This window comes from Pinus tabuliformis, chromosome 8 (assembly GCF_031772625.1).
Source record: "Pinus tabuliformis cultivar Carrire ecotype Pingquan chromosome 8, CPIR1, whole genome shotgun sequence".
Taxonomy (NCBI): domain Eukaryota; kingdom Viridiplantae; phylum Streptophyta; class Pinopsida; order Pinales; family Pinaceae; genus Pinus; species Pinus tabuliformis.
In genome coordinates this window covers 2,060,473,740-2,060,490,483 of record NC_142294.1, presented here as the reverse complement: position 1 = coordinate 2,060,490,483, position 16,744 = coordinate 2,060,473,740, and the positions used below count along the sequence as shown (strand labels likewise).

The 16,744-nt window shown below is 35.4% G+C and overlaps 1 protein-coding gene across 1 annotated transcript in view; it reads left to right on the top strand.

Moving 5' to 3' along the window:
• Positions 1-16,744, top strand: part of LOC149244733 (protein BLISTER-like) — a 111,536-nt gene that overhangs the window by 61,399 nt on the left and 33,393 nt on the right. The window contains exons 3-4 of the mRNA XM_089374979.1: positions 7,555-7,620; positions 10,871-10,981. Coding sequence (XP_089231105.1) covers positions 7,555-7,620; positions 10,871-10,981 — 177 coding nt within the window. The remainder of the gene's footprint in view (positions 1-7,554; positions 7,621-10,870; positions 10,982-16,744) is intronic.

Sequence of the window (16,744 nt, the reverse complement as noted above, 5' to 3'; positions counted from 1 at the left end):
AGTCTCTAGTCGATGTTGGATACCAAACTTACTAAGTCCACGATTTTTCACCCCCAAATTGATAGCCAAATAGAGGTCATCAACATGATGATCGTACACATTCTGCACATGCACAACTCGAAGCATCCATTCACATGGGATGAAAGCCTCCCCTATGTCGAACAAAGCTACAAAAGAACTCTCCATAGCTCAACGGGCCACAACCCCTTTCAGGTAAGGCTGGGGTTTCGACCATTATTTCTTATTGATGTGGCCATACCATTTGTAGCTACTCAGGCAGATTCAGATCACATCCAGTCTGAAGCCGATAGGGCTAACTTCATTGAGTGAGTTCAACACATTCGCCAACAGGTCCATGATATATTGGATAAAGCTAATGCTAAGTATAAACAACGCCATGATCAACATTGGGTGTCACACAAGTTCCAGGTGGATGACAAAGTTTGGCTACATTTGTAGAAGGAGCGCCTCGTTGGACCCCATTGTAAGCTTCGCCCGCTCCGATATGGGCCATACCCCATCACCAAGGCTATAGGGGACAATGCCTTCGAGCTTTGTGTTCCACTGTTCCTTGGTCTACACCCAGTGTTCAATGTAGACCACCTTTGGCCATACTTTCCACCATTGTTGGACACATCCGACATTGCAGAACAACTAACACCAACATAGCTAAACCCAGATTGCATGGAACATGCCACAACTGATTAGATCATGGACGTGCAGATCAAGAACACTCGCCAAAAATTCCTAACCTCATGGAGGCTTTGCATGCAATGGGGACCATTGATTGCTAAGGAGGGAGGACTGATCCAGGTGGATATTGGTGGTCACCCCCGTATTCCACCTAGACCTCTAGTCGGTTTCATCTGTTTCCTTATTTATTGCAACATTTACTATTTTGAGCAGTTTTGACCCCCTAAACGACGTTTTATTGAGGTCCGCAGCAGTCTCGTAGCCATAGGTAGGGGCCTTCTGCAAATCCTGTAGTACTCGGAGAGATTTTCCAACAAGGTATCACACGCGCCAAACAAAGATAATATGACCAAGTTACGACCTCGGGAAATTGGCTGCCCAACTAACTCCAACGGGGCCCACAAACTCTTGGCGTTCCATCTCCTGGGGTTAGGGTTTTGGTTGTTTAGGGTTTTCCCTTGTTGTTCAATAATAAATAGGTCCTTAAGCCTCATTCTAACATAGTTGAGAGCATGTAGCCGCCACATCTCTTCTCAAAGATAAGCCACCATCGCTCGAGCTAGTTTATTTCCATTTTGTTTGTAAGCTTATTTTAGTATTTGATATTAATGAAATGAAGTGTTATTTCTGCTGCATCTCTGTATTTATGGTTATATCTGTAATTTGTTGTGTTCCTGTTTAAGTTCGGATCAACTACACAAACAATCATTTTATTCCACAACTGCATCATCTACTGCGTTCTCTGCATTTTGAGCATTGTTCATTTGTTCGTGTGCCATCATCCATATCATCTTGCTATTACTACCGCCTTGTTTATACACGTCTCAGTTTACACTCCATTGCCAATCACCGTTTCACACTCTGACCCCGTCCAAACCGACTCCATATACACATCCAAATCGACTCCATATACATCGTTCTCACTATTGTTGCCTATCCACCGCCCTATTCCCTGCAAACTTACTGTCCACACTCGTCCACGCGTAGTGTTACCGTGAACCATCACGAATCGTGGCCAGAGCTTGCTCTGTGCCACATTTTTTTTGCTTGGTCACTGTTTGATCTCTCACCGTCGTCTGACCCCTCACCACTGTCTTCCAACATCTCGATAATGTTCGTCCATTGTTTTTCGTCCTGCTCGAAGAAAAACAAATCCAAGATGGGGAATAATGATGAAGCCGACATTACCAAATATCGAGAAGAACTTGATAAAGTGTGTCATCGCCTTGACAATGTCGGAAAAAGACAAATAAAGCTAGGGGAAGGGCAAACGAATATGATTGAAACTCAAGAGGAACTAACAACTGATATAAAGAAGACAGACAACATTGAAAAATGTTGCAAGGGATGTAGAATCAAGAAAAAAGATTTTGATTATCACTGACAGGCATTCTTAAAGTTGAGGGATGAAGACAAACGTGAAGCAACCTGTAAAGTTAAGGAACAAGAGGAAAGAATGGATCAATTAATAGGAACAATGAAATCATTTTTTATAAACCCCTTAATTGCCTTAGAACCAACACAAAGCCCCAAAACTCTAGATAGCGAAGATCCCCCAAATCATGAAATTCCGCAAATTCCGCAAATACACTTCTCATGTAGCCAGTACTATACAAAATTTCCAGAAAAAGACTATCAAAAAATTAAAAAGGAGCTCCCCAAGTACGACGGTAAAGATCATGAAGGTGCTATTGTTTGGGTTATTAAAATGGAAACCATTTTTGAATCCATCCCACCATTAGGTGAATGTGAGAAAATCATGATGACTTCCAACAATTTAGAAGTAGAGGCATATGATTGGTTCATATTGTGGTTTGGCAAATGTGACACTCGTTCCTTTCATTGGAAGACTTTTGTAGATTTTTTCGACGAAGAAGAAGATGATGTCTATGAAAAATTTGTTCATCTCAAGCAAAAAGGGTCTATAAGCGAGTATACCCATGAATGGGAAATATTGGCTACAAGACAAAGAGGATTTACTAATGAACAACTACTTAAAATGTATAGTTATGGACTTAAAGGTTATATTTGTACGAAATTGAAATTATACAAACCCCAAACTATTGAAGACGCCAGACATGCAACAAAAATTATTGAACAAAAACATAAGCTCAACATGGCATCATTCAAGGAAGACGAAAACCAACAACAATACCCAGGTAAAAAGGAGACAAACAAATGTAGGTATTGTGGTGACAAATGGACGTTAGGACATAGATGTCTTAATATACTTATGAAGTTGAGAAAGAGTCAGATACTTCAAGTAATGAGTCAGAAAAATGGATAAAGAAGAAAAATAATTGTCGCAAGTGTGGAGAAAATTGGACACCAGGACATAAATGTGAAGACATGTCCTTATGTTACTATAAGATAGTAGATGGAAGGCAAGTTGAAGTACAAGAACCTAATGAAGAAATCACTATAATGCACAATGAGAATTCAGATTCTGAAGAACCATCACAAGAAGCATCATTAGCTGCAATCTCATGTGTCCAATAAAATCATGATGAAGGAAGCAATTCTTCAAAAAACCAAAACAAAAAGCGACTGCAAAATACCTTCCACCACACCTTTGAAAGCAGAGAAATTAGTCTCCAAGAAGAAAGAACACTAAGCTTACTACATCACCAACATACATGATGAGGAGATTATACCTTGAAAGTTGAAACCCTAAAGCTTAAAGGGATCATAAGAGGCAGAAATGTCAATATACTTGTAGATTTTGGCAGTACTCACAATTGTATAAACATTGATCTTGCTAAACAACTTGATATTTTTGTATGCCCAAGCAAGGACTTGACCATGACTGTTGCCATTGAGCAAAAGTTCGAAGAGATAGGAGAATGTCATAAGGTTTCAATCCAAATACAAGAACTAGAGCTACAAACAGATTTATTTGCCCTACCACTCAAAGAAATGGATATAGTGCTAGGTGCAGAATGGTTAATACAATTAGGAAGCTATACTACAAACCTTGAAGAACAATTCATGGAGTTTAACTGGCAAGGACGACATTATAAATTATATGGTGTTAACGCTTCCAGCTTCAAGGAAGGTGCAAATACACATGAGGACTTCACCAACTCACAAGGCACAAACAAAGTCAAAGTAAAAGATGCCATTCCATAACAGTGTGTTCAACTAAAGAAAACCCTTCTTGTTATGCTCTGAGGACAAATCATGTTTAAAGGGGGTGGTAATGTTATGAATAAAATATTCATAAAAATATTAATTAAATAATAATATTAATAATTAATCAAATATTTAAATTAATTAATGACCATTAAGTATTAAGGGAAAGGGCCAAAAGTCGAGACCATTCACCTTCGTGGCCAATGTCCAAATACTGATAGATATGTGATTTTGTTTTCGATGGCCATTTCCAATCCTTTCCATAATGTGAGATATTCTTTATTATTGTTGGTTGCTGTGCTGAGACCCCAAGCAAATTGTGATACGTTTTTACTGTCATGGTTATATAATACCCCTCCCGCTCCTGCCTCGCCCTTAATCCCATTATTTTTCATTTAACACCTACTGCATATTTTTGTTAGGGTAGTGCTAGTAATGTGTGATGTATGGATGGTCCAACGTCAAATGACTCTTCATGGTAATAGAACAACCAAAGCATCTTTTTATTTATCATATTATCCACAACAACAAAACTGTGGAGTCTTAGCTAGATAGATGGGTTATCAATGTAAATTATTATTTTAAGATGATTGCTTCTGATTATTGCATTGAATCCAATGTTCCACTGAGTTTCTGGCATGGGGAAGCACGAGAGTGGGGATACACACATGGGGGGATGGATATAAGCAACCCCAAAATTTAAGGAAATTTCGGGGAAACACGGGGGACATCAAAGTCATAAAAATTATAAAATTATTAAAAATTTAATGTATAAAAATAAAAAATAAAATCCCAACAATATGCCAATAACTAAATAGTAAATCTTAATAATTATTAAATCTACATCTAAATTGAAATTAATCATTTTATATTAGACTATTATGAATTGTTTATGCAATGTACATCTAAAATTAAAATGAATCCATCATTTGAACTTATGCAATGTTCCATCTAATTTCATAATTTGGCATTTTGCAAGGTACATCTAAATTAAATTCATCATTTGATAAAAGAAATTATGCAATGCACATCTAAAAATAAATTCATCGTATAACAATATGTTGAAGTCTAAAACATTGTGTAACGACCAAAAGTCGTATACGCAGCGAAAATCTTAAAAATACTTCAAAGACGTAAATGTCCATTGTAAGACATGTATATTGAATTGATTGAAGATATGAGATGATTACAAATGAGAATGAGGGTTTGCTTATATACCCTAGGCAGGTGCCCTTTCATGAATTGTTATGTCTCTAAGACATGCCTCTTCATTACTAACTAACTAAATATTAGTTAATTAATTATTATTATATTTATATTTATATTTATTATTTTTATATGAATTATATTATAACACATTGTTATCATAACCGGACTGGCCATCGAATCAGTAGACACCCCAAACCGAGAACCGGTCAGAACTAGGTTGGAATCGGTAAAAAAACTGGACCAAAAAAGTGGTCAACCAAAAACGCACAAAATATTCAAATTTTAAAGAAAAACATCTATATTCATGTGCATTCATATGAATCCAAACCATTTATACACAAATAAGCAAAAGTTCTCATTTATATAACATGTAAGGGTGCACATAATCAAAATAGTATTGAGTGCAATCCATCTCTAAACCAAAAATACATCAACAAACAAGTTCCACATCGCCTCTAGCATAAAAAAAAATCATGCTGCAACAAATACCTACATGTCATCAAAATCATTGCCTATATTGGGATCTTCATCATCAATATCACCCTCTAAGCATTAAAATAAGATAGAAAAGCTATAGAATGTTAAGTCAAGATTTTGTTTGAGTGATGGGTATTTTTTTAGTTGGCTCATGATAGAGGAGTTCGACAACCAATGCCACTAACATCAAGGTACATAGAGGGCTTGATGCTCTTGATTAAATACTAGTTCCATACCCTCGTACATGACAAAGTCCAATGGAGTGTTGCAATTCCCCCAATCTTGAAATCTTGAAAAACTGTCAAGTTTGGATTTTGAGTGAGATATAAAATTCTATTTTCTTCGTATGAAATCCAGTGAGGTCAGAACCACTCTCAAACATCATGAGTCATTTCATGATAATGTTAAAAATTTAAGTAAAAGGATGAAATTCATCCTTTTACTTTAAGAATTTAACATCACCATGAATTGCATAATACTAGTAGGGAAATATGGACATATACTAGGCTTCCCTTGTCATAAATCATCACCTTTTCGAAAATTTTTTCCATTCAAAGGATCCTTGGCGGTAATGTACAAAATCAGCGTCTCCCTACATCCCGCTTGCCTCCCTTCGTCCCCCTTGCATCCCCCTTGCGTCCCCCTGCCCCCCTACAAGGGAAACATGTTCCGTCACTGGGGAAACTTTTCCCCTGACGTTTCCCCAAAAAGGGTATGTGGGGAAACGTTTCCCCGTCTCGGGAACATGGGGGAGTGATGGGGCGTAATCCCCACCTTGGGGGGTGTGTCCCTGCGGAACACTGGTTGAATCTCTAGTCATAAGTTGGGGAAATTTTAATCCACTTCAAAATGAAGTGGATTCTCTGCAGTGGTTGCCAATATTAATGTCACCAACAAACTATAGCATCAATGCTTGGGTTATACCAACTTTGGGACTTTGTGTCACATTATCCATCCATGGATTGTGGATTGCCTTCCCACGAATTCAACTACCCAATGGTGTCTATGAAGAATGTGTGTTGGGAGAACATCATGATGATTCCTTTTTCAGAAGTTAAGCAGGGCAAGCTCCTTGTCCTCTTGAGCTGGCTCATAGTGATATCAGGGGGTTTATAACCACTCTCTTGGTGGGGCTAAATATCTCCTTAACTTCACTGACGTTTTTTCTTGCTTGCTTTGGATATATTATTCAATCCAAGGATGAAGCCCTCAAGAAGTTCAAGGAATTTAAATACTTGGTGGAAAATCATTGCGATCATAGAATCAAATCTATCAGAACTGATCATGGGGATAGACACTTTGTTGACAACTTCTATTCATTTCTCACATCTCATGGCTTTATTTGGTAGAAGCTTGTCACTCAACAAGATGATCATGTGTAATATTCATTGGTGGCCATATGGCAGCCCACAATCCGTGTAGTTTAGGCCCTTAATGGGATGACCAATGAGTAGTTGTGTGTTGTTACACCCATTACTACACTTTATTGTATTTTATTTGATGGACGACCTAGTCTTATTTTGAGAGCTAGTGTCCTAAACCTTAAGTGATTTATATAAATACACCCCGATCACCTCTTTTGCAATCATAGGTGAATTCATTCATTCTTTTGCATAGGGGCACACGCTGTTACATTTCTGCTATTTATTCTTCTTGGGTTAGGGTTTGTTAAAGATATCATTGTACAGTTCCATAGTACACACATGTCAACTAGTGCTGGGAAATGTCCATAATGAACTAATTTTTTATTTACATTCATGTTCTAAAGGCTGGTGTGAAAATAATTACATGTAACCTGTATTGTGCTTATATCTTGAACGTCTTCTCACAGTTCTTACTTGTGTGCAGTATTAGTTTGGCCTTAATCTTTGAGGAAACTGGGAGAATCTCTGTGGAGTCTAGTTGTATTCTATGCAGTAGTTACTGGACTCTGATGATGATATTAAAATGATTCTTGGAGTCCTACAGTCTACTTAACCAAATGAACTTGCAAATAAGATGCCTGTGATAACATTCTTTTAATACTTTGATAGGATGTGACAGGGTGCTGTTGTCAATCAATTGAAAGCTGATTTGGAAAAGAAGCAAGAGGAGATCAGGGCTCAGCTGGTAAGCTTTAGTTACATGGTTCTGGTCGTTGATTTTGAATGTTTTATGTGTTTTGTATATTCCATGATATTTCATGATTTTGTTAAGTTTTCAATGGTTAAATATAAAGGATTAGGTTTTTTTCTATGCTCCAATAGGATTAGTTTATGCCCCGGCCGTTAGTAAATGAGCATCACGAAAGTTAGAAAATAACCTGCTGTTTTCTGCCAAATTCTCCTAACCTGAAATTTTGCAGTGTTCGAACAAAGAATATCTGTTGTATTTGTGATCCAGTTGATCAAACATTTGTAGTAAATTAGCCTTGCAAAAACTGAAGCATCATAACTTATAAGCATGCATAGGAGTTCAAGCACCATATATGTAGATTGTCATAAACAGCTTTGAAAATTTTGAACTAAGCTCATGATACTCTTCACAGTTAGAATCTTCCAACTCTCCCCTATACACAAGGAGCCTGGTCTTTTTATATAGTACGTTATATTATATGTACAATGTTTTACAAGAATTAGTCAGTGAACTGGAACCATGTGGGTTGACAGTGGACATTTGACACCTTTACAATATGTTAGAAGACTTTACGTTTGCATGAAGTTAAACCTGGCACCCAAAGATGCACTACTCTCCATGGCTTGATTCTCTTTATGTGATTGCAAATATTTTACGGTTATACTTGCAATATTATTTGACTCTTCGTGCTTGGTTAGTTCTAGAATAAAATTTGCAAATGATGGGTTGAGAACATCATATCAGCTTGCTCATCTTGTGATGGTAGGAGCCTTGTGTTGCCGGTGTAGATGATGAACATTTCAGATATTCTTGGGAGAAACAATTGGTAGGACAAGTCATTGTGTTCAGTGAATTTCAAGGCTCAAATTTGAAATTCTCTGAATCTCAAGTAATTTCAAACTAATTCTTTCAAGTTTTCCTTCAGTCAGGTTCGCTGAAGTTTGAAATGTTTTGAAGGTTAAGATCTTGAAATAAAAACCCTTAATGTAAACCCTGGTTCATCCGTTTGATCATTCCTTCGGCTCTAATTACTCTCTAAAGTCCCACCCTCTTCGATGTACCTTGGTCAGTGACTTCTCTCGAGTCACAACTTCCGAACTGTAATCATAATCTGGTGGTGGCTATACGCTCTTACATACCTCAACAGGTGATGTCAACTTACAAACTCCAATCATAGTCCAATGGTGGGTACAAATTTTGAGGCTATTCACAGACTTCGATGGAAACAACTAGAGTAACAGTGTTGACACTCAACTTCAATACATATATTTTTCTATTACATTGAATTATGATATTTCTATTATATATTTTTCTCACATAGAATTTGTTATTATGATGATGATGATCAATAACATGCTACTAAGACCGACTTTAGTCCATTGGACCTTAAGAAAAAAAAGGATAAGGGATTACTTGGTTTCCTTTAGAATTTTATTTCTATGCTTAAAAACATTACATAGCGCAGCATTCCTAAATCTCTATATTTCTTGAATTTGTTATATTTTTATTATACTTTTTATTTTATATTTTATTAGGTTGAATTGAGTTTATTATAGTTATAGCCTCAAACTTCTAGGACATTGAATTTTATTATAAATAATCTTCAATTTTGAAAATTTTGAATTTTATACTATTCCAAACTTAATGTTGAATTTTATTACATATTTTTTCACTGATTTTTGTTAACTTCAGGGTTTCCAAACTTGAAAATGAACTCGAACTTGGTGGCTTAGCTTAGAGGAAGGCCAGGGCATAGTGGCATCAAAATATTGAGTCAATAGTTGGGATTATATTGATGCCATTTGTGTAATATAGAATGCTTTCAAGTCTCTTCAATAGAGTTGCATCTAAATTGAGGTTACAAATCCTTAAAAGTCACTAAAAATGGAACGTCAGTCTACAAAGTGGGTGTAGATTATGTGTGTCCCATACTAATGGCAGACATGAGTTGCATGAATATGTTATCTGAAACAGAAACAACTTCAAAATACTATTCATCAATCAAAAGCTAAAAATAGAGATAATAGTCTCAAATATTTTGACGAGGCTTAAAGATTATACTTAATTATAGCTACCACTTTTGGCTCCCCTCGTTAACCTTTTTCTGGGAGGAGCCTACTCTTTTTATAAGGTTTCCATTACATTTATGCACTATTCTTTTTTGTAAGCTAGCCATCTTTATATTAAAATGGCACAAAAAACATTACAAGCAACACTAACTGTGGCTTGCACCTCGGAAACCATGTCCACAGTAGTGGCTCACTACTTCAGTATTTTTTTCCATACAATGTTGGAGGTACTTCCTACAAACTAGAAATTGACATCAGAAATTTTCTATCCTAAAAGTAGTAAAAAGAGAGATATGGTAGTAAACCTTGATAGACATAAGAGAGAATAAACCATAAAACTTAGAAGATAAACCCTTGAACACCAAAGATATCCAAAAGATTCACCATGAACAACATAAGAATATAGAGGGAACAAATTTTAAGGCGGGGTAACATCATCAATTACTCCTATAGAAGGAATCAGTCCATAATGCATGTTTACTACAAGATAATACAATCTAACACACCTCCAATACAATGATTCTCATGTGTATTTATACTTTCTCATGAGTATTCCAAGTTGTTCATCCCAACTACTCATTATTATAGCCAGATTCCATTCATTATCCCCTTGGGTAGCTATATAGGTATTCCATACTATCATCTCTAGGTACGTTGCATTTCATCCTCCTTGGCATGTTTCATCATCATAACATGGGAAGAAGTCATATAATATGACCTATTAAGCAATGTAGTCAACTGGTGCCATGCATGAGCATTTGTCCATCTTAGTGAAATGTGGACATGGGGTCCTGTGAAATTTTTAATTCTATTGCAGCATCTGGAAATTATTCTTATTATTTATAACTAATAAAAAATTCAGTGCAGTTTATTTGCCGCTGCAAATAACAAATAAAATCACAACTGCAATTGTCACCATTTGGATGTGTGACATTGCTATGCTAGTAAATTCCAGTGTTTCATGCAGTTTTAAGGCCACAGTTGTTTGCACTGATTTTTCTTTTTGGGAAATTGTAATCTGACCTTTGTTTTGTCTAATTTTATGTCTAAATGAAAGTGCACCACCGCTAATTGGATAGGCTGTAACTTAATTGTGTAGTGTGTTTTCAGTATAAGGTAGTTGTACCCTAGGTTCTCATGTTTAGCTGGATCTAAATCTTTATGGCATGGAACAGTTGGTTTTCAATACGCTGAAAATGGAGTCCGAAAATGCCCATCTTGAATGCAGTGCTGCAGATGAGCGGGCAAAGATGCTTGCTTCTGAAGTCATTAGTTTAGAAGAAAAGGTAATTACTTGCCGTTTTGGATGTATTTCTGTGATTTTTATTTCCATGTACCTTTTCCTGGTTCTTTTTGAATGGTTTGAATATATTTGAAATTGGATATTGTTATCTAATTTGCTTATTTTTGAATGGTTTTACTCTTATTGGCAGTCGGGAATAATAGCTACAGTGTTGTTGATAGAATAGTTAAGAACAACAGATGCTTATTTTCTCGAACATGAACTTTTACACACTGTAAATATTGAACAAAATTTTCAGCAATCAATGAAGGATACTGTCTAAACGAATTACTTTCAAGTTTCAATCCATTTGATAAATAATGTCTAATATTTATGAATCATTATAATAACAATAGTTTTTAGGTAAATGCTTTATGTATTACATCAGAGAACAAATAAATATGTGAGGATTCAAGATAATTACATGTGGACCACAGGAATGCTAGGAAAGTCCCAGCCTACATAAGCTAAAAAGGCTGACATATTAGCTTGAGACTCTATAGAAATACTGCAATAAGCTAAAGCCTGACATATGTTGAAGTTCTTGGTAGCTTGGAAAGGTTTTCTACATGAGGTTGGTGTCTTAGCATGTAGGAGATGGTTGATTGTCTCTTTAGGTGCTTGCTTGGTGGAGTAGGTGATTTATGACTTCTTTTCCTAAGTCTAACTTAGTAAAAGTACAATAATTGAAGTCAATTAATTATTGTGGGCTATTATGCCAAAGTACTAAGGGTAAATAATAAAATTATTTAAGTGACTTAGATATGATCTCAATCATTGATCTCAAGTGATGTGAGATCTAATCTCAACCGTCAATCACTTAGGAGATTAGGGTTAGGGATTTGGCTTAATGAAGTTATAAAATAAACCTGAGGAAGGGTGAAGACATAGAAGTGGAGGAAGCCTTTTTCTCTATAGCAGGTGGCTCAACTAAACTGAAGAGAAGGGAGGAAGAGTGTAGGGAAATTTTGGAAGTATTTTCGGGAGGTAGAGTTCAGGAAATTGAGAGGTCAAGTAGTTGAAGTGCAAAGGAGGATGAATTTTGGAGAGGTCGATTTATGTATTGGGCCAAAGTTTCTTAAGTGTGCAAGGGTCGTACGAGGAGGAAAGGAGATGTCCAATTTGTTAGTGGTGGAGGTTGAGTTTCTCCAAGGCCGAATTCTTCAAGAGGTCTATTTTCTGGCCGACAGAATTCCTTGGCCGAGTTTTCCAGTGGGGTTTGAGTTAATGTTGAAGTTCTTGGTAGCTTTGAAAGGTCTTCTACATGTGCTTGGTGTCTTAGCATGTAGGATATGGTTGATTGTTTCTTTAAGTGCTTGCTTGGTGGAGTAAGTGATTTATGACTTCTTTTCATAAGTCTAACTTAGGAAAAGTACAATAATTGAAGTCAATTAATTATTGTGGACTATTAAGCCAGAGTACTAAGGATAAATAATAAAATTATTTAAGTGACTTTGATATGATTTCAATCGTTGATATCAAGTGAGGTGAGATGTAATCTCAACTGTCAATCACTTAGGAGATTAGGGTTAAGGATTTGGCTTAATTAAGTTGTAAAATAAGCTTAAGGAAGGGGCGAAGACATAGTAGTGGAGGAAGCATTCTTTTCCAGAGCAAGAGGATAAACTAGATAAAGAGAAGGGAGGAAGAGTGTAGGCAAATTTTGGGAGTATTTTCAAGAGGTCGAGTTCAGGAAATTGAGAGGCCAAGCAGTTGAAGTGTAGAGGAGGCTATGTTTTGGAGAGGCTGATTTTTCTTGAGTGCGCAGGGGTCGTACAAGGAGGAAAGAAGACAACCAATTTGCTAGTGGTGGAGGTTGAGTTTCTCTAGGGCCAAATTCTCTAGGGTCTATTTTCTGGTGGGCGGAATTCCTTGGCTGAGTTTTCCAGTAGGGGCTGAGTTATTGGTTCCATCAATGCATTTTTCTGTGTATTTTTCTCTATGGGTCTAGGCCTTGATTTTCTCGAGAATTTTAATGAGGGAAAATTGTTGTGTGTGTATAATTATTGTTGTGGTGTGTTTGATCTATCTGATTTTATTTTTCTATTGCAAATATTTTATTTCAAAAGTTAAATACCAATGATTTTATTTTCACAACAATTCATAATTTTATTTAATAATTTTCTGGGAATAAAAATTGTTGAGGTATAAATAAATCTAGATTGGTGTTGGAAGTTTAACATGGTATCAAAGCTATAAAGTCTTTGAGGGAGAGATCTGAGATCACAAGGGTTTTACAACAACACGTTGTTCCTTTTTATGGGAGCATAATTTTTTATTTTGCAGTTAGGGTTTTGTGGCCAAGGTCGATTTGTGAAATGTCATCAATGAGCTTGAGATGTGAATATAGGTTGTGTTGTCGCACAGATTGTCACGACAACACTCAGATCGGGGGCTATCACTCTGATCCTCGATCTCTCCGTTTAAGCCTGTCTCCCGCGGCTAAGGGGGGTAGACCCTATGGGAAAATAAATGACCAATTGTGAAACAGTTGGGTTGGGAGACACGAGGGGAAACAAGCACTTAATTGATTTTATTAAGTTAATAGACCAGTGCCTTATGGAGTTAATGATTAAATGATTATTTACTAAATGTTGCAGAAATATAAACCATGTAGAGCAATCATTTATCATCAAATAACCCGAGCGATGCAAGATATCCAGTAAATTCACAATGCTTTAACGGTGATCCAGCAATTAAACTTAAAGAAAAATTAAATGCTTTAAATGATCATAAAATTTAAACGCTGATCAGTTACCACTCTCACATAGCTAACTTTAACTAAACATTTAAGTGCATTTAGCTATAGAGAAATGGAACATAAACACTGCAAAAATCGCCAAAAATGAAATTTTCAATTTTTTTTTAAGCTTTTTCAAAAATTTTTTATTTTTTTTAACTAAAAATGCAATAAAACTAAATTAAATCTAATATCTAATCTAAAATTTTAAAAGGAACCTTTTGATTTTATATATATATATATATTTTTTATAAATGAAACAAAAAATGAACAAAGAAAAATATCTAACTCTAAAAAAAACTAAGTCCTAAACTAAATAAAACTTAAAAAATTCAAAAGTTAAACTGAAAAAAGAACAAATCAAAAATCTTTTTATTTTTTCAAACATTTATGATTTTTATTTTTTTATATATTTTTTTAGTTTTTATGATTTTTTTTCATTAAAAAAAAACAAAACTAAATGTAAACGTAACTATACAAAACTCTAAAACAAAACTAATGATTAAAACTTTTATAATTTTTTGGGACTTTCTATAAAAAAAAATTATGATTTTTTTTTGAATATATTTATTTATTTTGTTATTTTTAAAGTCAAAATTTGAACAAAACTAAACCAATCTAAAACTAAAATTTAAAATCTAAATAAAAAAACCTAAAATCTAATCTAAACCTTAACTATACGAAATCTAAACTAAATAAAACGCAAAAAATATAACAAAAAATGAAAATCGATTTTTATGGTTTATTAATTTATTATTATTATTATTTTTTTATGAAATTGTAAAGTTCTGAAATTAAAATCAAAATAAAATAAAACTAAAATCTAACTAAAAATAAATAAATTAAAATCTAATCTGAACAAAGAAAGTACGCTAAATTAAAATCTAATCTGAACAAAGAAAGTACGCTAAATTAAAATCTCAGATACGTTCTAATCTATACTAACTTTTACCCACGCATAAAAAATGGTGATCGCAGGTCTTCGACAACAACAAAATGGAGCTCTGGCATTCGAAGGTGAGCAGCACGTGAAAGAGAAATGCACGTAGGGAGCTGTGGCAATGTTTTGTGGCAGAAGTATGGAGCAACCAGCGTGCAGGCAGAGAGAGACGGTTACAAATTTCTGGCAGCGTGGATTTGCTGAGGGTTATGCAGGCGGAAAGGAGATGGCAGCTTAGAGATGGGGCTGCGGGTGAACTGAGGGTTTCAATTTTTTGATTTTATTTTTATGTTTTTTGCAGGCTGGACGTGGAGGAGGCTGCTGCGGTGAGAGGAGAAGAGACTACGATGAAGCTGCGTGAAGGAGGAGGAACGAGCAGCAGATGGAGCCACGGGAGCAGAGGACGCAGGGGATGAGGAGAGAATGGGTTTCGTATGCAGGGAGTGAGGAGGCAGCGTAGAGAAATAAAAACAACATGCAGCTGCGTGAGGGTTTGGATAGTGAAAACCCTTTAAAAAATTTCGAAATTTCTCCGAAAATTGAAGACTCCAGGCAGCAGCAGAAAAAGGGACCAAAAAACCCTCCAAATTCTCTAGATTAAATTGTCTCAGATTTATTTATGAAATCCCTGCAGACTTTTCTCCAGATAAAAATTTAAAACCCTGGATTGCAAAAAAGATGCACCTGCAAAGGCTATTTTCTGGGGCCAGATCTAGCTTCACACACAAAAAATTTCTTCTCAGACCTGCAACCTGCAAATGGAAAACAAAAACCCAGAAAATATATGCAAGGATTAAAAATAAAACCCTACAAACCAGCTACGAATTTACAGTATTTACAGATCTAAGGCTCTTTAGTAGCCAGATTTGTCAATAATCCACAATTATATTTTTAGAATTTCAAACTTAATGTGAGGTGCTTCAGAAAACCCTGCATGCATTCATACAAAAAAATAATTTCAAATGATAAGCCCAGAATCAAGAACTGGCTGGGCTCTTTCAGAAAACACAATCTGGGAGTTGGCTAGTTCAGCAGAGAACTTCCCCTAACGCCCGGTAATCTAAAAAAAAAGATTTCCTGCACAACTTAAAATCAACCATTAACATAGAGGGAAAAAACGATAGTGAAATCCAGATCAAATGGAGATACCTGCCATTATATTTCAGAATCTAAACTATCATTCAAACCCTAGAGATCAGACAAGATACCTGTGCCTGAATCAATCTTCATCAAGCTAAAATCAATAGCTGAAAATAAAATTATGCAGAAAGAATAAAAGATCTTACAACATTTCCAGAAGAGTAACACCAGCAAGATTTTTAACCCCAAAGTCTTTCTTTATTGCACAAAAAATGACTACAAGAGAGCTTTCTTTAGCACCAGACTCTCAGATCCAATCTGATCTCAAATGACCCCTAACACCCTATTTAAAGGAAAAATTCCCAACAACTAGTTCGAGTGATCCATGTCAAACTAATCTCAACAGTTGATGAGGATCAATATTTCTTTTAATCTCATCCGTCGAATTTTTAAATGCATTTTAATATATTAAAAAATTAAAATTCTGCATTTATTTATTCAAAAATTTGACTTATTATTATTTTTTAATTTATTTATTTTTAAAATTTTATTTTATTTTATTTTTTTAATTTAATTTTATTATTATTTTTATCTATTTTTTAATTTTTTTAATTTCTTTAATTTTTATTTTTTGGATCCTCGAACTTAGCCTTTGGAAAAATTTCCTAGGACCTAGGACTTAGGACTTAGGAGGGGATTAAAACATTCTCTAACCCTCAAGACACTTTACATCATGACCTTTACAATTTTACATCTCAAGGGGGAAAACCCATTTGACATAGACCCTCATAGACCACCCAGTTCTGCGACACAACTATAATCTAGCAGATCAACGCACTAGGATTCCCCTAAGATTCTAATGACAAAATTCATTCCGGCTTTGGGGTTAGGCTGAAGGAAAACTCTGCCGATCATGGATCGGTGAGACAAAAAACCTTATGGAACGTAGATTATCACTAGAAAATTAGGTCCACCTAGGCAATTTACATACATGACTCATATCTGCT